At 43.4% G+C, this 25055-nt stretch overlaps 1 protein-coding gene across 1 annotated transcript in view; it reads right to left on the bottom strand.

Moving 5' to 3' along the window:
* Positions 1–1623: 1623 nt before the first annotated feature.
* The window catches only part of LAMB4 (laminin subunit beta 4), a 41297-nt gene continuing 17865 nt past the window's right edge, over positions 1624–25055 (bottom strand). Inside the window, exons 16-34 of the mRNA XM_068400627.1 lie at positions 24493–24614; positions 23664–23784; positions 22503–22680; positions 21686–21829; positions 21222–21453; positions 19468–19625; positions 17662–17886; positions 16340–16560; positions 15022–15118; positions 14292–14667; positions 13762–13922; positions 10442–10647; positions 9355–9558; positions 7639–7783; positions 5606–5813; positions 4856–4994; positions 4434–4610; positions 3255–3408; positions 1624–1763 (exon numbers count right to left, since the gene is read on the bottom strand). Coding sequence (XP_068256728.1) covers positions 1624–1763; positions 3255–3408; positions 4434–4610; positions 4856–4994; positions 5606–5813; positions 7639–7783; positions 9355–9558; positions 10442–10647; positions 13762–13922; positions 14292–14667; positions 15022–15118; positions 16340–16560; positions 17662–17886; positions 19468–19625; positions 21222–21453; positions 21686–21829; positions 22503–22680; positions 23664–23784; positions 24493–24614 — 3408 coding nt within the window. The remainder of the gene's footprint in view (positions 1764–3254; positions 3409–4433; positions 4611–4855; positions 4995–5605; positions 5814–7638; positions 7784–9354; positions 9559–10441; positions 10648–13761; positions 13923–14291; positions 14668–15021; positions 15119–16339; positions 16561–17661; positions 17887–19467; positions 19626–21221; positions 21454–21685; positions 21830–22502; positions 22681–23663; positions 23785–24492; positions 24615–25055) is intronic.

Raw genomic sequence — 25055 nt, forward strand, 5'->3', positions numbered from 1 at the left:
TCGGAGGAAAAAGCTAAACCACAAATTATGTGCATGCCTGCATTCAGCTGTCTCTGTTAGATTATATCAAAGTTATAATTCGATTCCATAATTTTCACAACAGAAGCTATTATATGGGTAGTGCATGTTGCCCATTGCCCTGGAGCACAGCTGGTTCCAGTTAGAGGAATATCTTTGAAATCTCATCTGTGCCAGCAATTCCCACCCAAGCCCCCCCGCCACTGCATACGAATGCTGCTTTAGCTCTTGTAAACACAGACTGATAACTATGGAGGGTTTATCTTAGTTGGATCAAAACAATGCTTGCTTTTAAATAAGGATTGTTTTACGGGTGCAGAGCATTCCTGGTTTTACAGATGTGATCTGGGCTGCATCTGAGCACTCTGCAGTAGTGCTCTGCTCCTCACACCAGCTGGATAAAGTCCATGATGGATGCTTGCTGTGGGACGGTCCAGATGGGAATGACACGACTGGTTTTAACTGAGGAAAAGTCATCGTTAGTCTGTTCAGTGTCCTGCAGGAATATGGGTGGGATTTTGAAACAGGCATAGTTCCCTTTGGTCTTTTTAAAACCTTAGCCCTTCTGTAGCATTTGCTTAGCCCCAGTCTCCTTCTTCATATTAAAAGAAAAATAATTATAAAATAAAATGTAGGTCAATTGCTATGTTCTTTATGGCTACGAGAAACTGCTGTGTGAACCCTGACTTCCATGAAGTGCTGCATGTGGGAGAAAAGCTGGAGAAACTTTTTCAATGTTTGTGGCCCCGTAGACTCCCTGCTTAAACCTAAGTGCTGGAGTTATTCTCCAGTTGTTGGTTGCATTAACAAAAACCATGGGAAACCCCTTATAAGCATAAGAAAAAAAGGTATTGCAGGAGGGGCATTGACAAACGACCCTTAAACGATGATTTTGAAGTTGTTTTCGGCATTAAGCATCTGTGCACTGCCATCCAGTGGGCACCGGGGAATGGCTCCCTGGCACTCACCTCTAATGGCCCAGTGCTGCATGGAGGTACCACATGTCCCTGCGCATTTTCAGTTAATATAAGGGAACCCCACATGGTCAGGGGGTGCTGGTGTCCCCCCTACTCGGAGGTCACAGCATGGAGGAGTGGAGGAGTGACGGTACCCTGGGGATGCTGCTGGTTGTCAGCAGGGATGGCTACAGAGCCCATAGCCCTTCATCTGCATCACCCCATCCTGGTCTGTGCAGCCCTGTGCTGGGTCGTGGCACAGCCACAGGATATTGTAGGGTTCAGCAGAAGACACAGGGTGCTGGGAGTCTCTGAGGCAGTTACCTGTAGTTCTCTGAGCAATCCTCCTTTTGCATTTCCAACCCGCTACAAGGAGAAGTCCTGGGCTGTGGGTGAGAGAGTATTTTAGAGCTCCCTCAAAGACTGCATCCCGATTACTTTATCAGCTGGTTTATTAAAAGGTATTTCCTATTTCCTTATAAACTCAACTGGACAAAAAAAACCAAGAGCAAGTTACATTATTCACTGTGCCAAAATACTATATGCACCTTCAGATGAATTTACAGAGACAGCCCTCCGTGCCGGGAAGCTCAGGAGGTGGCAAGTGTGAAGACTTCAGTTGCAGTTTACCTGATGGTCTGTTCAGACCCTAACTTTTGCATGTCGCATACTTGCTTTCCTGCTCCGTGATTTCATTTTTAATGGCTATCACTTGTTCCTCCAGTTGTCTCAGTTGCTCTGCCTTGTCTTGTTTGGTTTGATTCAGGTCCTGAATCTTCTTCGCCAAAGCTGGAAGAGTAGAGACATGCAATGATGCTCATATTTGTTGTGTAAGTAAAATCCAGGGATTTACAAGCATTTCCTTGCCCAGCAGTTTTAGAGGCAATAAGCCCATTTCAAATGGGGAATGTTATATATGCAACTGGAGGGAAAAGTCTGGCTTCTGGATTGTGAGAGAAACGTAACTGCCTTAAAGGAATTAATTTCTCAGCATGTGCCTTTGTCCATCAGCTAGGATGGGGCAGGACATGGAGCTCTTGAGTTGGCTTAAATGGAAGCACTCAGAGGAACAGTGTGTAATTTACACACCGATGTGTGTAAAGCCTAGACAATTTGGATGTAATGGGCTTAGGTCTCTCTCGTTTACAGGAATGTTTCTGCTGGGCCCTGTGAAGCTATACCAGTGTAAACATACTGGTAATGAGTCAAAACCACATTATTCACTGCCTGTTTCTCATGCACTTATCATATGGGCATTTGGAGTGACTGGGATGCTCTTAATGCTTTTCCTCAAGGCATCTGCTCAAAGTATTTATTTGGGTTCTGTCCTGAAGAATTTGCTCCTGGGGTGGAGTTTCTGCTTCTGTTTTGCTGATGTTACATGGTATTTTCGGACGTCAAGCCTGGCAGGATCCTAGGCCCAAGGATTCCCAGTGGAAACGCCCAGACCTTCACTACAAGCAGAATTAGGTCCCCTGTGTGCAATTACATGAGATGTACCCTTCTGTTCTGGTGACCCTCTAAACCAACCCGAGAGGCTGTGTGAGGAGCGGTGGTGCAGCAGCCGCTGTCTCTGCTACCCACAACGCCTCTGCCTCCTGGCCGCAGCCCCGCAGGTCCGGGGCACATCAGCTTCAATCTCCATGGCAGTGCACATGGGTGATGACACCAGGGTGTGGACTGATGTGACCGAGGCATGTACTCAAGTCCTTCTGCCTGCTGTGGGACACGTATTCTTCTCTGTGTGTTTGAACAAGGTGGTATTTGTACCTGGTTTGTTCTGGCATTGCTCAGAGATAATGTCTGAGGGGGAACAAGTATGGACTGATGAAAACCAGCTACCCTGCAGCTCTCTACAACCCAAGCCATCACTTGGGTAATGTAAGAAAAGACAGAGCGCAGAGGAAAGACGTAAGGTCCAAATGCCCAAAGCAAGTGTATAAATCAAAGCTCCCAGCTAAACCTGCAGCCGAGTTTTATGCAGATTTTGCACTTGTCCTGCTTTTAAACTATCTGAATCAAATTGCTGCAAGTCCCTGTGTGGACACTTCTTAAACTCTGCTTATAGCAACCAATTTATGTCAGAAAAAGTATGTAAGCCAAATCAATTTAACTGCTTTTAAACTGTTCGGGTAGCTTCAAGTCGGGATTTTCACCAGTTATATTGTTTCAAACCTGATTTCGGGTGAACCTAGTCTGTTAGTGTCTGTGGGCAAGGACTTCAGTTTAATTCATGACTGTCACAATTTTCACTGCTTGCTATGGAAGTGAGAACACCACCTGTTATTCTTCTAATTTTTTTTTCAGTCTCTTCAGCCAGTTTTTCTGCTTCTTCTTTCAGCTGCTTCACTTTTTCTAGGGTTACTTTTGGAGGTCCTTGGGCTTTTAGCTTTTCTTGAAGATTGGTGTACTTTTGTTTAATGTCAGCAAATTCCTGTAACAAAAAGCTGTTACTTAGTTTAAGAGCATCTCATAATTAATCTGGTGTACCAAAGGAGATTTTTATACCTTTTTTTGAATATCCTCTTTGAACCAAACTTTAAATCTCTCATACTCTCAAATCTTAAAAAAAAATACATGAGTGTACATTGAACAATGCTTTGCAAAACCTGATAAAAATCAATTACACTGCCAGTGGAGCAATGTAAAGTGTCAAGGGAGGGCAAGGATGTAAAGAAAAAATGGTTTAAGATTTTTAAAGCTTATGCTGTTTTTACTTCTTTTGATAGGGCTTTTCTGTAAATTTTGTTTTTGCTGTGACGCTTAATTAGAATTTAATTAATTACCAGTAGCGTAATTATTTTTTTATTTTATTTGTTTACATTTTTGGCTGTAGTAATATTTACTGGCTAACTCCATTCCATGCCAATTTAGATTGCTATCAAGGCTGCAGTTTAGATTTCTACTAGGTTTCTTATAACCTGGAAGCTTGGTCATGCTCCAAGCTTGCGCTGTGGGTGCTTGGTTCTCCTTGCAATTTTAGCAAATTTCTAGCTGCCTCTCAGTAATCGGAGCTACTGAAAAGCACCTGGCCAGCCAAAAACTCCGAGTAACTCCCACATCAATTTTCTCTGAAGGAGAATGGCGTGGGATGAATGGCCAGGCTACTTCCATCGCTCAAGTATTTGAATATCTGGGTTTGTGATTTGTTCTGTTGTGTTTACTGGTGCCCAGGGTGACTACGAGTCTTATACACAGTACACGGAAAAATGTCGGGGAGTAGCCAGAGAAATGTGTATGTTTTCGTTCATTCAAGCAAACAGAAGTGTTATTTGCCAGAAGCCTTAAAATAAAAAAGAAATTATTCTTAACCTGTGGCATTTTACACTGCATGGCATAAGGAAAACGTTAACACAGTTTTGAGGAGAGCAGGGCAACACAATTACACTTCTGAATCAAAAATACTATCAAACATGGAGGGAGTCTTTTTTCCCCTTAATACATGGCAGAAAGGCTTACGTTATCAATATTCCGAGCTTGCTTGTGTGCTGCTTCTGCCCCTGCTCGTGCCTTTGTAGCTTGATTCTTGTTCATCAGCATTTTTGCCTGCAGTGTGGCAATTTCAGCTTCCATCTCAGAGTGCTTTGCTGACAAGTTGTTTAGTTTGTCGTTTGTCTTGTTCACTTGGTTCTCAGCCTAAAACAGAGCAATTGAAGGCTGTGGTTTCTTACGCAATGTCCATCCAGTTGCAGAATGGTAATGAGGGAGATTAATGTCAACTGATTAAGAAGAGGAGACCCTTAAATGTTATGGAATCGGTGTCATATCTGCACCACCTTCTGGTTTTATTTATTTAAGTTTACATTAAGGAAACTTCCAGATGAAGTATCTTTTTCTAAAATGTATGTAGTAAATACATTAAAAGATTGACAGTGAGATACCTGTGAGATTCGTGTTCTGATGCCTCGTATTTCTTCATTTATCTTTATGAAGGTGTTTTTGGAGTGTCGTCGGGACTTCACAGTGTTTTTTAGTTTATTATTAATTTCATCCACAGGTGGAAGAGCTTTAGCTGCTCTGCTAAGATGGAAAAATAAAAGCATGTGTAGTATCATGGTGCGGAGAGCAAAGCAAGAACCCGTTTCAAATGCACCCATGCTCACATGCAGGAAAGTTCCCTCGAGTCCAACAACAACTGTTAAAATTGTGGTTCATAAGTTGGCAAAGCAAAACCTCAGTAAGGGACCTTGCGTGGGAGCATGTGAGCTGCTGTATTAAAGATGAGGCTGGATGCTACCGGCTGCCTGGTGGTGCACTGCTAGTAAGGAAAGCTCACTTATGGGTGAACATATTTTCTCTCTCCCCATTTTAAACCTCCCAGTGAGCCAGATGTAATGATCCACTAGGTACGCCATGGAAGTACACAGCTGCCTTGGCCTCTGACTGAGCAGGCAGAGGAGCCAAGAGCTGTTGGGAGCTGCTGCCTCGCAGCACGTCGCGTCCCGCAGCCCGAGCGGTCGTGGCTCGTTCCTGCTGGAGAGGCCCTGTGGAAATCGCAAGCTGAAATCTGCTGTCATCTGAGCTTTCCCTCCAGTGTTACTAGGGTATGGCCTGGGGTACGGAGCAGTCCTACCGTGCACAGTGCCACCCCAGCTGGAGTTCGCACCTCAGTAAGAGAATACCCTACTCACTCGGCTTCTTGTGCCTCCACCAGCAGTGTCCGAGCTTCCTCCCTTCTTCTGTTTCTCTTACTCGCATTCAGTTTGTACTTCTCACAGAGATTCATAACGCTCCTGATTTTGCCAAGCATGCCCATGAGCTCTTGTGGAGTCAGGGGAAGGTTTATTTGCAGAACATAATTTGCCACTTTCTCAATGTCTTCTGGAGGCGCGCTCTCATCTGCAACAGAAACTGAGCTGAGGTATCTTGAAGCGGCTCCTTCCTCACAGTGAAATGTAAGTGATCATTATGGCTACCTGCCTTTTGAGTTACATGGCAGAATAAAGCTGACAGGCACAGGAAGGGGTAAGAGAATTATCTATCATCTCCAACATTTTGTAATTTAAGATTATGCTTCCAGGTACTGCTGTTAGTGTTGTCAGAACTGGCTAAAATGAGGATTTGAACCCACTTTGAACTGGGTTATTAAAATTCTGATGTAGAACAGAGCCTGCAGAAGGTTTTAAATCAGTGCATGGCACAGCTAGATGTGTCAGAGCCCATTTCTCCCTCAGCCCCCAGATCAAAGAGGCACTGGAGAGACTGGGGTGTGAATGGAACTTTCCAAGCTGGCCAGTGGGTGTAATCCCTTCCCTGGAGTCGCCACAATATTGAGAAAGTTGTTCCTTCCCTGGTTAATGAGAAAGGCTAAGCTACAGACGGAACTTGGGTCAGACTCTGGTCGGATGGGAATTTACAGTAGAAAAAACGTATTTTGACAACTCATTTTTACAAATGATCTTGTCCTAGTTCTTTGCTAGGAGGCACAGGCACACAGAGTTAGAGTAGTCAATGCCTTGTGAAGTCTCATCATCGCTTCTGTTTTCTGCTCACTTCCCTTTATAGAGAAGACCTTGAGTGATAAAAAGTTGAAACATATTAAATGTTTCTGCTTGTGCTCCAAAATAACTCACCAAGAATTAAATATAAGACATTTACTGTGCAAATGGTAGTGCATTCCTGAGAGCTATTTTCTGTAGGAATATATTAATCTAAAACTGCCATTCAGGTCAATGCAGAGTACTGCAGATTTAATGTGACTGTATGCATCTCAGCTGTTACAGTTCTTAAACTTCAATTTACAAAACAAAAATTCATGAAAAAGTGCTTTTATAATTGTTAGTAAATGCCGTATGTCTACTAAGAAACATAAAAGAAGAGCCAAAGGTGGAATTTTCAATTGCTGTCAAATACAAATCTGAGAATCTTAGGGACTTAAATGGAGTTTTCTTTCCAATTCAATAAAATAAATGTTCCCGCACAAAGGAAGTCCTCTGTCGTCTGCCCTCGCTCCCATTTGGATGTAGAGGTATGAATGCCAAAGGACTGCCAACATGCAATCCTTAGCAACTTATGAGATCAGCTACATTCAAGAGATTAAAAAAACCCTACCACATTTGAACTCCTTTGATGTGCATCTCGTAAAAAAACGTAGGATCTGTTTCTTACAGCATTTTTCTGCAGTCGCGAGGGTGGAAAAAGTTTTAGGGTATATATGGTTGTTTTGTTATGAGAGCTGTGAAGTTCTACCAGAATCCTTTGATTCCTCGAGTTACAGCTTTATGGAGACGACAGAGCAGTATGTGTCCTAATTCCCACGCTCCCTACGGAGAGCCTCTATTTATGGGCCTGGAAGAAGGGGGTGGAATAACAATTTGACGATGCATTGGACATGCCTGGACATTGTATATTGTATGAAATTATGTTAGCAGACCTTTACTCAGATAAACCAGGAACTGAGGGAATTACTTGCATGCTTCAAATTAAGCAAGTTAATAGAAGGTGACAAACAGAACGTAACAGATCTATTGGAAAAGTAATAGAAAGTACTGTCACGTGGGAGAGAGAAGCACTAGAAAAAAGGGATTGAAAAAGATTGCGCAGATCAGGAGGTAGACAAGAAAGTTGATGTGTATACAGCTAGACCATTTTCTGTCCATCTATTATGCTAAATTGTATTAGAATATATATTTTAAATGAGTCAAAAAGAACTTTGCATATTTACCTAACAAGAAGTCTTTCACTTTTCGGATGAACTCCTTAGTGATCTCTTGGTCAACTTCAATTTGATTCTTAGCTGTCTCCAGTTGCCCATTAAATTGTGAGCCTTTCAGCTTGCTGTCTTCTGCCATTTTTTTAATGCTTTCAACCTGGAAATGTTATTAGAAATAGCAGTGCCATTTTCTGGATGTTATCTATCATTGCATCTATCAAAAATAATTTTGATCCAAGCCTTAGCTGGAATCACTTGATGTGGATTTGAAAAGTAGTAGGAGATTCCTTTGGAGAACTCCAGAAGTTGTTACATCATGGCCTTCATCTGGCCCCAGAAAAAGCCTAAATCAAGCATTTTTTTTCTGTCTGCAACCACTGCTAAACCACAGGCCATTCTGTTTCTAAAAGAAGGTGCTGACTGTTATTTTCTACTGCAGCATTGCAGCATGTCAGTTATGAGATTCAGTACAGAAAAGGCACGTAATTTCATTTGCCTTTTCACATTGGACTTCTTGTTAAAAATACACTTAAGAGGACACAAATAAGGAAGGTAGAGTTTAAGACTTGTATTTAAAAGTTACATTTTTCCATTAAATTAGTATTCTTGATCGTTTAAACAAAAGCTTTAGATTCATCATCAAATGCCAACAGCATTTTGCTTTGCTGGCGGCTGTGCTTTGCTTTAGTGAAACCCACAGGTACCGCCTCTCTGGTCTGCAGAGGGAAGAGATTCGCTGTTTCCCCATGCAACAAGAAAAATGATGATGTTTTTACTTTGGAAACATCTCAAAATAGTTCACATATATTATCATAGAGCTATCTGAACCTTGTGAGCGCCAAAGGCAATGTCCTGGCAGCCTGGCCCTTGCCACCTCGGTGCGGGATGCCTTTCACTGCTGCCCCTCTGTGTCCTGGGGCCCAGGCATGTGCCCTGATGGATCGTTTCTAAACCCATTATCTGTGATGCAGAGTGTATTTTAAAAGGAGGAAATGGATGCCCAGGCACCCTGCAGGGACAGAACAAAGCCACAGCAGAATGACATTTCTGTTGGAAAATGTGTTTTGCCTGTAATGGTAACAGGCATCATCTCTGATTGCTAATGAGAACAAACTGTCTTTACTGGTGTTTTGGGATTTGTCTGTTCTCTTTCCTTTGCACATTTTGCATTGGCCGGACTTTGCTTCAGTCACTTTCACTGCTACTGTGTAGTACAGCCAACTACTTGATGCTCCTCTAAACATCACCAGGGGCAGAGAAGCTTGGGCTTGAAATTATTTGCAAAAATTCTTTAATGGCAAACGTAAGAGTCATATGAAGTTGTATAAATTGAGCTTCATGCTATACACAGCAGTAATCCCACTGTAATAAGCATGGGCCATACTCGGGCTACTGACAAGGGATGCCTTTTGAATCCTTCCCAATAAAAATATAGGCAATACTAGTCTGATGCCACCAATTTCCATAGGCACAGGGCACCATGACCTGTGAGATCTTGGCAGCTGTGAGGAAGAGGAAGGCATACCTAGAGCCACAGTCCCATGGTGGGACTCACACCTCATACTCCTAGTACTGAACCATGGTAGGTCTATGGTGTTGGGACAGAGTCCATCACTAAGTCACTGCTCTTTGTATCCAAGAAGCATGTGAGTTTTTGTAGATTTGGGACCTCCCAAATCTTATCCTCCATCCATTTAATTGAACAAATGTAGGTTTGATATACAGCACCTGATTCTCAGGTTCCCATAGCTGAGTAGTCAAGTTACTTAGCAACACAGCATTCTCCTCAGCTTTTCTGAAGGCATCAGTGGAGAGAGGTAGAGCTCCACTGCAGTTTGGGCCACCGCACTGCCTGAGTTCGTGACTGCCCCGGCACAAAGCTCCCCCGCAGGCTGCTGTGACACAGGGATGGTCTCCTGGCACACCACAGATCTGCAAGAAGGAAGATGCTTATGTCAGGACTCCTCTGGGGTCCTGAGATACACTCCTGGGGGAAGGAAGATGTTTGACATCATATGAACGTTGAACACTGTATGGGATTTTCCTGAAGAAACGATGGTCTGGTCTCTTCAAAGATGGGTGGCCTGCCAGTTACAGGTCCCCCTTCCCTGACTTGAAGAATGCAATGGCAGCCCATGGCTTCGAGCCCATCCTTACAGGAGCCATTTGTTGGGTTCCATGTGTTGCACTGAGACCCTTGCTTTACTCCTCTATGGCAAAAGGGCTGAAACTGTCCCCTGGACATATCCAGCCCATAGGTCAATGGCTTGTTCTAAAGGATTCAGATGACCTCTCACAAAACATGGTACCATGTCTAACCCTCCATATAGTTTGACACAGATGTTGAGACTAGAGGCCTAGGTGGATGATCTCTTCCCGTTCTGGCAGTGTTGGCTGAAGGTGCTATCAGGTATTCACTACTGCCCCACAGAAGGACAGAAATCCCTTCCTCTCCCACGGGTGATGCAAAGGATACATGAGCATTCCCCATCCACTCCAGGGCAAATATGCTCTGCTTAGTTTAGGAAGAGGTTGGGGCTAATCTTTCTGAATTTACATAGAATTCCTCTTGAGACTAGAGAGCGCTTAAACAGTTCCTTGCGCTGGGCCTGTCCTGAAGCAATGGCTTTCACAAGGGTGGTAGTAACCACAGCTGAGAAGTGCAGCTGTTTCTGACGTGACTCCATGTCTGTGCCATGGAAGTGTCATTTTCCAGCCTTAAAATGCATGTAAGCACTCTTTTAAAATAAAAACTACTAACAGCATCAAAAAAGGGATTTTTGTTTAACTCCCATTCAAAATCCACAGCGCATACCTTTTCATTCAAGTTTTGGATGTTGGGGGTCTTGATCGTCTTGAGCTGCTCCAGCACGTTGCTTTCTTTCAAGGCCTGATGTCCCAACATAGCGAGCGCGTGGTTCCTGGTGTACTGTGAGTATCTTAAGACAGGGGTTGTCCCACTGGTCTTCTGCTCTGCCAGCAATGATTCTTCAAAGTGTTTCTTAATGTTGCTGATGGCCTCTATAGCAACAGAAACAGTGATTAGTACCGACTGTATTTTGGTTGCGTTTATTTCATATATTTACTTGAATTCTGGACAAACGGTGAGTGACAGGTGATTCAGTTTGTTGTCGCTGGTGTTTGATTTTTAATCCTTTACTCAGGCAGTTGCCGAACAGAAATAGTTATTGATACCTATAAAACCTGCTAAAATAGATGCAAATACAGTGGATCCTATGTCATTCTTTAGAGTCCAAGGTGTATGAGAAGCCAATGGAAGACACAAAAGCATGAAGGGGATCCCATTAATGACACAAACTGCTACTGACCTGCATTCATCAGTAGCTCATGCATTGCTGCCGTTGTTGAGTTGATAAAGCTCCTGTCATTTATGCTGTTTTGAAGTTTAGGCAGGAGAAGTGTTTCTGCCAGTTGTAAAACCTATTTAATGATCAGCTCTCTGATTGTGAGTCAGGAAAGCATTTGTCCTGTCTCTGTTCAGCATAGCACCCAAAAGTTAAATGGTCTGCTGAACTGAGGCCAAAATTTAGATTACAATTGGGAATTTATGAGTTTTCTTTGGCTCTGCAAAATCCAATTTCAGGGTTGATGCATTAAAAAAAAAAGGCATTTCCATGATAAGCTTGTAAGCCAGGCAAAAAATACTTTCCAGCAAGGTCTTTCTTGTTTGCTTAGTGTAAGTTTTCCTTTAAGCAGACTCAAAAGTGTTGGAGAATATTACATTTTTTGCAGATTAATAGCCTACAGAAAGGACTCAGGCCTTTTGCAAAACATGTAATTTAAAGCTGCTGCTGTCGAGGCTTCCCAGATCTCCAGAGAACCCAAAGTTTCCCCCAAATCCCCAGGCAGAAGCATGTGCAATGAGCCAGAACTGATGTGTCAGCAGTGAAAAAGCATTAGAGGTCATTGATTAACATGCTGGTAACTGACTCAGCTACTGGTTGAAGTCAAGTCGCTCCTCAAGTCCTGCGTGCTTTCAATCAGGCACTAAAGCCCTTGGCCTTGCTTTGATTGAAGTTGAACAATGTTTAGTTATCATGTGGAACCAGGGCTGTTTATTTTATCTTGTAACTCTTGGAAACAATGTACAGTTTAAAGTTAGCTCTTAATACAAAATACCTGGCAAGAGGCTGCTGTAACTCCATGTCTAAGCCAGAGACTGTTTTCTGTGCAACAATTCCATCGCAGGAATATTTTACAGTGGTTCAGCTCTCCATTAAGTGGCCCAAATGCATTTTTCATGCTTAGTTTGTGATGGAGGTTTGGAGCTTCCAAGTTCGTTTACGTTAAACACAGCATCTTTGCACAGGCTTGATTTACAGCCTAGGAAGCTGTCCTCACTGCACCACCATACCACGGTGGCTGCAAAGCCAGGGGCCAAGGCTGGAAAGCTGTAATTTAATGAGATCTCATAAACTGCAAACATTCTTTTAAGGACACTTGTGTCTTGTTTTTTTCCAGTGATTTTTAATTCATTACTAGATACTGACATTTCCAGGTCAGCTGGCTGAATGTATGCCTGTGAGGAAGTCTCTGAGTCCTGAATTCTTGTTCACTTGATCCTCTGCAAAAAGAGGTAGATAGGCGCCCGTTCCCCACATGTGCCTAGAGCACCAAATGTACCCCAGATGGGGTTCATGGCTGTATCCTGCTCTGCCCCACTTGCTTGGGCCAGCAAAGAAGAGAGAGGAAAAAGCAGACAGAGCCATGCCTAGGATGTGCAGCTGGTCCTGAAATGAAGATGGGGTGAGGGAGCCAGGCTTTCTCCTGGATATCAGAGAAGCTGGTTATCTTGAGGGAAATGTTATTTCTGTGCTCTTAGACGCTTGATAGCAAGACAAATTAATGTTTGTGGCCCTGACCAGAAATTCAGCTTAAATTCAAGGTCGTCTTCTCCCCACACCCCCGTGTACTTTTTATAGGGCTGTTTATCCATCTCCTGAGGCCAAAAGATGAAGCGGGTTTGGAATGTGACCAGACAGCACCACGGATGCTTCAGATGTGCATCCACTGACCTCCCTGGGATTTATTGTTTCTTTGCTTTCCTGCCTTTCTCAGAGTCTGAACGAGACTCAGCTGAATTGGGAAGCGGAGCCTGGGAGAGCTGTGCTGACTGCTCACACAGGGACCTGAGTGGAAGAGCTGGCCCTGGGGAGACTGCCAAGTACAACAGGGCAGGGGAACCCTAAATCTTAATTAATCCCTCTTTTCCCCTCTTCCGTTCCCCCCGCTTTGTATTCTGTTGACTTTTCCTTCTTTTTTTTTCAATCTTGTCTAGGCCAATCTTTTTCTCGCCCAAACACAACACAGAGGAACTGTAAATGGGAATGCATTGCCTGTAGCTGTGTCTTCTGTGGTGCTCACCTTATCTTCTGGGGGTTCATATCTTGGCAGCCGTCTCTTTGGAGAGTATACTGCTGATAATCTCCTGGCACTGTGGATGATCTAGCATCTGTTTGAGATCCCTGACTGATACGTGCCCGTCTTTCTCCAGAAACCAGTCTGTGACATTGTCATTATTACTGCTGTTAGCAGCTGATGGAGACTATACTTAGCTCAAGCACAGATGGTGTAATTCTTTCAAAAATGCCAAGGAACTCAGTTCTGACTTCATATTTTTTGATGATGGAGAGCTAGTTCCTTACCACGTAAAGTCATGTATTTTCCCATGGGAACACTAAGAAGTTGCACTATGACTCTCCGCTTTAATTAAACAAACCATTGCTGTACAACATTCTTTAAGTATTGCTAAGAGCAAGAGGAGTCAGAAGTGGGGGAAAAATCCTTTGCTGTTCTACTGTATGATCTGTGAGCCTATACTGTGGAACTGGGTGGCTTTTAAATCCTGATGTAAACATTGGGATTCATGAGACTTCTGACTGACATGACCCTGGCACACACATCTGAAATTTAGGATGCTAGAAATCATGGCATTTTAAGATGAAAGGAAGCTTGGAAAGTCAGTATAAAATGTTGTTAGTATTTACATTTTTGTGCTACCACAGGAAGGTAAAATCTAGGGATCTTTGAAATGTATGGTTCAATAGTGAGAAAAACAATCTGAAATTTCACAGAAAATGTTCACCTATTTCAATTAATTGCTGGCTGCCTTACCTTTGAGGTTCAAGTAATGAAAACTGTGATGAAGATGGATTTTCTGTTGTAGAAGTTCATACACTAGGTCAGCTTCTTCCCCAATGTCTTCTATGTTCTTGTTAAGGTCAGGAAACTCAGACAGCGTACTGTGAAGGGAATCCATTTGTGCAGCTTTTTGTCTGAAAGGGAAATGGCAGTTTTGCAGAAGGCAGACCAGATTGCTCTTAAACTAGAACTGAGATACACAATATTTTAGAGGATGAGAGAGAAATTTCTAAATTAGCAGAAACATTTTACTTGTAGTGGCTTATTTAGAAAACCCTTAGGATGAACTGGAAAATTCCAGCATTTAAGTATATGCCTGAGGGGGACAGATAATATATATAAGGATTAGTTTGTTCACAGATCTATTGAAAACAGTGACTTAGTAGTCCAGCATCTGTGTGCTGATCAGAAGCGGGACTTGATGTGCAGGGATGGCTGGTGGAGCCCGGGGGAAGACTGCTTTCTCAGCCAAGGGATTTTTTCATGAGCAGCCGAGCCCTTACTGAACGTAGCCCTGAAAATCCTTGATATCTGAGGCGGCCTCCAGTGAAAGAACAGGATGTCTCAGAATTCTTTCAATTTCAGAAATGGCATCTGCAAAGGCTTTGAAGCGCATGTCACAGCTGGGCATTCGTCCTCCTTTATCTTCAAGATTTGCTGCAAACCTCATTAACCCCTGAACAGTCTGAGCGAGGGCAGTAATTTCAGCGTCCCACTGATCAAAACAAATATGACACTGATGGCAAGAGGGAAAGTCTTTCTCAAAGCCACGGCCGCACTGGTCGCAGAACCGGCCGGTGACGCCAGTGCGGCAGTTACACGCGCCGGTGGCTTTGTCACACTTGGGCTGGCTGGTTCCCTCCGGGTTACACTCGCACGCTGCAAGAAAGGGACAGCAAATTACATCCGGTTGTTCCTTTTCTGTGTGATTAACGCATGCAAAAGGTACGATTGTTCACTTCAAGACAATAACAGCAAACTGGTGCTTGAGTTAGAGCAGAGGGGACTGCCTGGCTAATGGCTCTTCTTCATCTCTAACTTCCATCGTCCCATCATGACCATAGAAGGAACAATATAGATAAATAATATAAAGACTTTTATCCATCTCATACACACAAATGTATAAAAGTTTTCTTCTCTAGATGTATGTCCAGTCTTCCCCATGAATATAAAAGGTAAATGTTTCTGTCGAGGCAGTTTCTAGTCCAGTTGTTCCCACTTAGTTACACTTACAAATGCAATGTTTCTGGGGATTGCCAAAGTAATTTTCCTCACATTCATCGCAACATCTTCCACTGTAACCTAGCTTGCATGGACACTGGCCTGTAAGCTGTAAAGACAGTTAGGATTAAATAACTTCCTGCAGAGTCATACGGCTGGATATACATTATTTACCGGATTTCTTTTTCTCCCTGTGACTTATGTCATATAGCTGTATGGGGACTGCAGTGACACTGCTTGCACATGGTCTTTGAACACCATGGTTTATACAGTATTGCCCCACCTTTCCCATCTTCTTCCTGAAGGTTGTGAAAACAAAATGGGCTTTGAGAGGTGTCTTTACTTAATAATATGAAAGATTTTGTATGTTCCAGTCTACAGATGCTCTTTAAGAACTCATCCTCTGACTGTGATTAGAGAGAGGATTCTTTTCCTTTGCAAAACAGATTAATCTCTTGTTTTTGCTTGAGCAAAGTACTCATCTTAACATTTCAACTTTTAACTACATGATATATTAACTGTAACTGAAAACCTCGAGGGTACATTATGCACATTGCCCTAGAAAATTTAGTTTGGAATTCAGCTATTAAATTAAACTGCGGGGAATTACAGCTCTGATAACTGGTACAGCTCAGAAAAGCGGTAGTTCTTTGAGGTTAAGAGCTACATGTGCTAGGAAAAATAATAAGTCCACTAAATAAACTGGAACAAAAAGAAAGCATATTGGAAGGAAAATGTGAAAGCACATCAGCAAGAGCTTAGGATAAGCTCCTGGTGCTCTGAAGTTAATAGCAAAATTGCTGTTGACTCCATGGGACCACAATTTCACCTCTCTATTCTGAAACGCTGGTTTATTTTTTCTGCATTCTAGCCCTAAAAAGTGCACAGGAATTAAAGATGAGAAAAGGTACTCTAGCAGTCTGATAGATGAGGCATGATTAATGTAATGGCTACAGCTACTTTATGAAAAGAAACACTTAAAAAAATACTCATAAGACTCTTGGGTACAAGCCCGGGGTTCCTTCTTCCCTATACATATACTTACAAGGCAATTTTTTCCTATGTGACATTTTCTTACAAAGTATTTCTAAGATCCACTTGACAAAGAAACACACAGGCAAAGAGAAATTGCTTACAAGCAGAGCCACATTATCAGAACAGCATGTTTGATGTAGTGACTCAAAGTGTGATCGCACCAACTGAAAACTTCCAAAGACTTCTTGTTTTCAGGGAGCACAACAAAAAACTAACTTCATTCGTAAGAGGATCCCCACTGTGCCATGCCAAAACACCACCACCCGGTTCCCAGAAAGCAGAGTAATTTTCTTGCCTGGTTGCACTGGTTGCTGTGGGAGTTTTTTTGATCACAGTCACAGATCTGGCATCCTTTCCCACTAGCCAGGTCCCAGTAGCCAGAGGCACACTGGTTGCACGTCGTGCCCACCACGTTGGGCAGGCAAGGGCAAGCTCCTGTGGCTGGGTCACACAGGCAGGCTGCGTCCCCCCCCGGGCACATGGCGGGGCGAACACCCGCCGGATTGCACACGCACCCTGGAAAAAGAAGGACAATTACTACAGCAGATGATAATATAGACAACTGATGGACAATCAGAGCTGTATATAAAGCCCATGCTGTAGGTTTACTTCTAGTAATCTTGAACACATTTTTGATCTCATACAGTTTACCTGTCTTTCTGTAACAGCTTATATATTGCTTTGAGCAAACTTACTGGGAACGTTCAGTACTTTTCATACAGGCACAAGAAATGAAGGCATGGTGATTTTTGAATCTTATTAGAATGATATGTTAAATATGCTGGGTAAAAAGAAGCTGATTTACAGTAGGCACTATCCAGTGTGGGAACCCCAGTAAGCCAAGTAAGATAAGAAGCCTTCCTTGTGAGGAGCCAAAAGTTCTTGCTTAACCATTTCTAACGGACATCTTCCAAGAATGAACAAGGAATGGGCTTGAACTGTATTTTAGAGATTCCCAGAAAAAGAGTTTCTTGAAAATACCTATAACTGTCTGGCCTGGATTTCTAATCAGGAACCTCAGTCAGGCACATTTGTGAAAACAGTCTCTGAGAAACACTGGGAAGACTCTCTTGTGCCTTGCTTTTTCTTACACTCCTGCCTTTCTGTTAAAAGTGCTGAGTTATTGACAGTGTCCTCGTGGAGTCTATTAAATTGCCTGAACTGTCTCATTCTAGCCACTTAATGAAAGCAACTGGTAAGGCAGGGAGCTCAGCAAGGGATCATCTGGTTAACTGAGCATTGCTTAGTTGGCATCAGCCAGCAACATGGATAAACAATTATCTTTGATTCCTTTACTTTTGATTCCTTCCTGAACAGGCTGAATGCACATTTATTTTTCTAACAGAGAGTACTGATTTCATTTCCTAAATGAGTATTTCCTAGGAGTGATATTCAGTATGAGATTCAGTGAGACTTGGATGACAAAGAATTTAATAGATGCCATATTAACAGTTATTTGTATCACTGGGTAGAAATATATTTGGTATTCTCATATTTTGCTCCATTGATCTGCTTTAGTTTTACTGTCCCTCCAAGGGCTAACCTCTCCCTGTAGCCTAATTTCTTTAAAACTTCTCTTGGTAGTAATGTGCAGTTGCAGTGCTGTTGCTTACTTACTTTGACAGTTTTGATCGAGGGCTGAGCCAAAATACCCTGGTTTGCAGAACTGGCAGTTTGCTCCATGGGTGTTGTGTAAACACTTGGTGCATTCCCCGGTGACCCTGTTACAGGAGTCTGGGTCTGTCACATCAATGTTGTTATTGCAGGGACACGGCACACAGTCAAGCCCGGGGCTGCCTGGGTTTTTGTAGAACCCATTAGGACACTCGTCACATTGACTGCCTGTTGGAGAGGAAGGTAAAAATATTTGCTGTCTGATGGGAATTCAAGTGAAACATGTAATTTCCAGTAATACCATTAAAAGATGCAGACTGTCTGTTCAAATGCACATTTCCAATGGAAAATATCCACCTCTTTGAGACTGTTGTCCTTTAATCCGATAATCAGTTTAAATTACATCTCCCACACTGAAATCTGATGGAAACACACTCTCCTCATCCAAAGCCGTTTTTACCAAGGAAGTCCTTTCAGTAGGAGTAAATAGGTACCCCCTCACACAACACCTCCAAATATCTTTTTCCAGCAAAGTCCTTTCAGTAGCAGTAGTCAGGGTTGGCCATATTTGCAAGATTTTCCCTGGGGCCTTCATCCTGACAGCAGCGTGGGAAGGTGAAGGGTGCCCTTTCCTAGAGCAACCCAGAGCCCAGCACACCTGCCCTCCTTTCCATAACCCAGTGGAGGATCTCCAGGAGGTCTGGGACGTTCTGTCCTTGCTTGCTGGCATTGCACTTACTTCTGCACACCATTCCAATGCCCACCCTGATTGAGGTGCTACCTCTCTGCATCTCAGAAACCTTTCTGGGCAGGCTGGTGTTGATGGGACCTCATCCACTGGCTCATCCTCAACCAAGTACTCTTCTCCTTCGCTGTGGTCCTCAGGACCAGAGCCTTTCACAGTCTCGGAGGAAGTGAGCCCAGTGCCACAGAGGTGATCAAGAGCCTTGCTGGGAAGGAGCAGGAGGAATAAAGTCTAAAACTGAGGATTGCAGTAGTTTGCGAGGACAGAAGTCCTCCAGGTGAGTACCAATAAAGATCCTTTGGCCCTACAGCAATTACTCAAGCAAAACTGTGCTTGACTTATAAAGGAACTTGGCCTAAGTAAAGATGACAGCATTGGTTTAGTTTTTGGCAGTGTTTCCCATTAGGGTTTGCTTCCATCACTGGAGATCTTTCTAATGCTGAGGGGGAGGGAAATATTTCAATTTTCCCTGCAGAATTTCAAGCTAAGTCAACGGGATCTTAGGAAGCAAGGCATCAGTTTGCTGCAAAAATGTCTGCATTTGAGTCAGCTGCGAATGGAAACTTCATTTCTAAAGTGACCAATTGAACAGTCACTTTTGGGCATAACGTCAAAGCAAGATTTCTCTATATGAAGAAAGATTTTCTCTGATTAGGAAATCTTATCAGCTCTTCTTGATGCTGAGTTCTTTCTGATTTGGGCTTCCAGTGCTTGTTTTTCAGAGGTTACAAGCAACTGCAGTTCTGCCTCCCTCTCTCCACCAGGTTAATGTAGTGCCCCTGGAACGGAGGAGGTTTCCAGAGAGTGCTATCAGATTAATTAATGGCTTCACTGTATCCGTGTAGGTGAATCCCTTTTTCAAACACTGATTGCGCAATTCCCACTCTTCTCAGTCAGGACCTCCCCACCGAATTTCACTAAATCTGAGTGTTAACTTTTCTTATCTATTTTATTACCATTACCTCACTTGTCATTTCTGAACAGAGGATGGGCAGAGGATGGTCATTTTTCTCTCTTACATTAATTTTAACAGAATCAAAAGCAGTCCTTATTTTGCTTCGTACCTGAATATCCCTCAAGACAATTGCAGACCAGTTGTCCAGACTGGGAGTCCTGATAACAGGAACGTGCAAAATACCTATTGCTTGTAGGTTCCCCTGGGCACATGCATGGGCGGCAGGGTTCTCCGTTCAGAGGGTTGCCATAATAGCCGTCCACGCACCTGTCAAAGCAGTCAACACAAAGCAGCAGAAACCATCAAGTGGTCCTTTGAGTCCCTGCAGGTGAATCAATTTATATGTGTGTATAATTAATTTAACATTTCAGGTCATTGTAATGCTATCCCCATTAACTGGTACAGATATATCGAGCTTCAAAGGTGTCCTAAAATGGAAAATGCTCCCAAAATCTGGAGCAAAAAGTAAAAAACATATGGGCTTTTTTCAAGGAATATTTCTGAAGACTTTCACCTACTCTGGAACAATTTTAATCTAGTGATAATATATACATATAACATATCACACGCTCTCTGCATAGACAGCTAAAAGCTGCCATGTAAAAATTCTGTATATTCACCTGTCGCCACATATATTCATCTATTTCCATGCACACACACAGAGTAGCTGGCATGACATTAGTAAGTCCTGGCCCAGGCAAAAAAGCAACGATTCATTCAGAGCATTCACAGAATATCGCGTATTTTAGATGCAGCATATGTATTGAACTCAGACATGCTCTGTCTGACACGTTCTGCAAAGCTGGGGTGACGGCTGTTTTGAGGTGGTGGTAGCTGTGCTGTTACCCAGACAGGCAGGGGGCTCTGGGGGCTCCTTGGGGGCTCACCCCCTCTGCCACCCTGCCCACCACCACCACCTCCGCGTCCTGGCACCCCGTGGCCCTGCAGCTGCAGCAACGCAGCGGCTTCTGAAGCATCCTCAGTCTTTGATCTGCTTTACTATGGCGAATGGGAACACAATTCACTCTATGTATACAAGCCACGCTAAAAGTCTTGGCTATTCGACTATCCTCGCCCTGAGGTCTGGAGCTCCTGCAGAGGCACAGGGCAACAAGTATTTCGGTTTCCCATTTTTAGTCTATTTGCCACCTACAAGCGCAATAGCTAAAGGCTGGATTGTCCAAAAGCACTGCAAAAAAGGCTCTGTAGGTTTCATGGGGAAATCCTCTTAAAAGTGAATGACAAGGTACAATCCAGCCAAACTAAACTGAACAGCTAACGAATTTAATTCTGATGCCCATGTTGAACTCTGATGCTGCTGCCAGTGTACAGATTTAAAAAGGGGAGCACTGTTTTGAATGGAGCTGGAACACATGGGAAAAGTCATTTGCTGGTCATATGGAAGTAATATGAACCAGCAAACAGGGCATGTTTATTTAAGCTCCTCAGAGATAATTGCAGGTATTAAAATGAGTATTCAGCACGAGGTTAGCCTCTTGACAATTTAAAAGCTGGCAGGAGTCAGTGTATCTCATATGCAGCACTTTGCATGTCTCCAAGCACATGGTGCCACGGCACCCATGTCTCAGATGCCTTCTTGCAGGGAGCCCACTGCCATGCTGCGTGCATGCTGTGCCCGCAGTCCTCCCACAGGCATTGCATGCACCTTTCCACATGCATTTGCCAAACAAATAGGTACCTGCCATTCAGCAGCTAGGCCCAGTTTAATCCTGGGTTTAGGTATGTGTTTCCAGTTAAGGTCATTGATGCATTCACAGGGATGTAGGTGGACTCCCAGCTACACACGCGTTTCAGAGAGCACCAGTGTTTGGGTGAGCTTTGCTGCACTGCCCATCAACTTACCTTTCACAGTGGCTTCCAGCTGTAAACCCACGGCAGTTCAGGCACACTCCGGTCACCGGGTCACAAAGCTCTGCATGGCCATTACACGGGCAAGGGCGGCAGTGAGGAAATCCGAAATAGCCAGCCAGACATCGGCTGCAGCGCTGACCATCCACCTCCCGGCGGCAGGAGCACTGCCCTGTCACCTGGTCACACAGTGTGCTCAGTGAGCCTTGAGGGTGGCACTTGCATGCTGGAAAACAATGAAAGCAGAGCTGCATCCTGAACCTATTCACATCAACCCCGCTCATCGCTGACACTGCTCAAAGGCAGTGCGAGCAGTGAGGATGGAAAATTTGTTATTTGTGGAAACGTTTTTTATATTGCTTCACATGTAATCGTGGATTCAAAGCCCTAAAAAGTTGGGGTATGCATGAAGAGCCAGATACTGGTACTGGTACTGGTGGTGGCTGCCATGTACTCACTGTAGCAGCCGTGGAAGCCGAAGCCGTAGCTGCCCGCAGAGCAGGTGTCACAGCAGCGTCCCACAACATTGGCTTTGCACTGACACTGGCCCCCCAGTTTACTGCAGCTGGCGTTCAGTGACCCTTGGGGATTGCACTTACATGCTGCCAAGGGGAAAGAAAATCAAAACAGGTTTGGTTATAAAGGAGTGTGACTGCTCTCGTAAACTTGCAGGTTTTACACTGTAAAATAGGAAGGAAAGAGCTTGATGATTCTCATCAGGGACATGGCTTGGATTAACTGATGCTCTAGCATCGATGGTGATGCTGTATGAGGCACCAGGACAAGTCTCGGTGTTGGAGCTGCCACATTCAGGGCACTGCCTTCAGCACATATTTGGAACAGGACAGAGGAGGGTGTAGCAAAATGTAGATCCAAAATGGAGATATCCTGAAAGCTAGAAGGGTTTGATATAAATCTATGTCTAGCTGCAGCTCTGGACATAACCTGCAAGCAGCGCTTAGGCAGCCTGCACCTGTGTATTGTTTGCTGCTCTCTGGACACCTTGGACTCACTTGTTGAGTGAAGCTGGTCTGCTAACTCACAGAGGATGTTTGTCCAGGATGCTCAGATGCCAGCACTAGAAAGCCAAAGTGACATGTTTCATTGGGAGAATCCCATCACTATATCCTGCACGTCCATACATACCACATGCTGATCGGCTTCACTTACCTACACCACCATGGGCTGAAAGCTCTCCAGTCAACATATATCCTACAAACTCAAGGAAAAACCAGTAACTGTCCAAAAGAGCTGCCTGTGCAGGTTGCTCCTTACCAACAGCGCCGTTGTGAATACGGGCTGACATGCTCACTATGAGCCGTGCGCACGCTTCGGGCAGGACGTGAGGTCCAACTTCTGACGCAATTTCAACGCAGTGATACTTCTGGTACTCATCTAAATCCTTTTCACTGCATAAGTTCTCCATGGAGCCAATTCTGGGAATAAGTCCAAGCTTTGGCATTAAGAGGGAAAAGAAAATGTTTTTGTTTAGATATACTAAAAACCAGAATGTCCCACATTCTCTTACTGTGCTCTGCATTGCAAGGACAGAGGCCTGGAGCACTGTGTTTCCAAATCTGCCATTGTGCTGCTCTGTCATCTAAATTCCCACTTATTCTGAAGGTCTAGACATTCCCCAAGTTCTTCAAATAAAAGAGACTGTGTATAAAAAAGTCAGATTATAAGAAGACCTCAGATACACGCTCAGAACTGGTTTTGTTAAGAGGTTCCATGTTGATGACTTCAAAAGCAGTATCTGGCCAAAATTTTTACTTGTATTACTGAGATGACAGATAAAAATCAGCTGAAGGTTCTATGTCCAAGTATGGCCAGCCCTTGTCAGGTCCAGTTCTACAGAAGTAATTAGAGGAATGGACTTAAAAATATTTTTCTCAAGAGAAGGACCCAAAACTAACACCCAGTTGCTGAATTGGTGGAAACTTGGGAAATGTCTGGACCCAATTCCCGGGAAAGTACAAAGCTAATTTTACTTTTCCAACATAATCTTTAAATATATCCATGATTTTTTAATTAGATTCAGACAAACTATAGAGATTTAAAAAAAAAAACCTAAGTGATGAAGAACTGCATGAATTTATGTCCCTGACCACAACATCTTGTCAGCATATGTGGAGTGTGCTTATAATAAATGAGCAACAGAGATAGATACATACTCTGAACATTAACATATTCAACAAGTATGACTTGATGAGCTATTATGGTATTCCTCCATGAAAATTAAAACAGATACAATTCTGTCTTTCCATACAAAAACATACAAACATGGTGCCAGTGGAGGTAAGCAGAAGCATACTTCCCTGAACTTCTATTAAAACACACTATAAATTATTTTAAAATATTTTGAGTAAGTCTGTGTAAATAAAAATCACATTGGTATAAATACAGCTTCAAGGGAATTGTGACAGAACTACTCACTGAGTCGATCAAGATGAACGATTTCGCCTTTGGGTCAGAAGCAGAGGGCTGAGAAAAATACACATCCACAGAATATTCTGTTCCTGGCTCCAGGCAGACTGGAGTTTGCAGAAGTGCAATCCTGTTTAGCAGAAATAAAGCACAGTTATAGCCAGGAGTCGGGACAAGTCAAGTTTACGGGATGCTGTGAGCTCTCCCTCCCCTCTGTGCCTGCATCCTAACGCCTGCAGCACCGAGCAAGCCCCCATCTGCGGGGAGCACACCCAGCCCCACTGCTTGCAGGCTTTGGGAAAGCTGCATGGCTGCTGCCTGGATGATTCACTGAGCGCAATTTAAACCTGGTGAGATTAAACTGAAAATGGCAGGTTTTACTACTTCAGGCAAAGGACTTTGCAACTCACTGTTCATATTTGTCCTTTCCTGTCCCTGTTTGATCAAGACTTCGGTCACATCCTCTTGGCTCCTCTCTATTCTTTACATCGGTCCAAGCTGAAAAGCTGGTTTTGAAAATAGGCTAGGACAGTGACTTTAAGTCAATATTTCCTTTCTACACTGAAATAGCTGCAGTTGGATCTTCGCCAAAGCAACTACTAACCCCAGCAGGATCTCAGGCTGATCTCCTGGCTTGGGCAAACCTTTGCCAGGCTGAGGACTGGAGCATCGGACTCTTCCTTAGAGCCCACGTGGTATTGTGGTGTGACAGCAACAGGAAAGGCCACACATGTGTTTCTAATATTCCTACTTTCCCACCCATTTATCACTCTGCAGTGCTTCAGTAAAAGATTTGCACACAGAAAATCTGCAGGCGAAAGGACAGGAATAGTCAGACCTCTTTGTAGCTGGGAGAGGCAACGCATGTGGCTCCTGTGAAAGGCCCTTGTTTTTGCAGCGTCGACTTAACAAAATAGCAGTGGGCTGGATGGCAACACTTGCTAGCCAGTCTTCCAAGGACTATAAACAAAGGACAAAAATGATGGTCATTTTTCATATCTGAAAAACCCACTTTCTCTTTGCCAGGGTTAATGAAAGCCATCTGAATGATTTCACACTGCAGTACAAAACAGATTTTCTCTTTGTTCTTTACAGGACTAAAAAAAATAATGTTATTTGTGAAAAATGCATTGTATTTGCAATGGCTAATTGAAGAGCAGAGATGGAAATGGGACCTCAGCTGGTGCAAATGGAAACAGCTCAAAGTCATTGGAGTTGTTCTCTTTCTTAGCACAGTGTTGTCCCGGAGATATCCTTCATTACCTGCCTCCTCTCACATCTAATAAGGAATAACAAACACAAAAGACTTTTTAACAAAAGTTGTTAAAATTCAACTGTTTAATCTAATCCTTAGAAGGAAAAAGCTACATCAAACCAGACCACTGCAAAATTGTTCTCATG

Source organism: Nyctibius grandis, chromosome 5 (assembly GCF_013368605.1).
Source record: "Nyctibius grandis isolate bNycGra1 chromosome 5, bNycGra1.pri, whole genome shotgun sequence".
Classification (NCBI taxonomy): domain Eukaryota; kingdom Metazoa; phylum Chordata; class Aves; order Nyctibiiformes; family Nyctibiidae; genus Nyctibius; species Nyctibius grandis.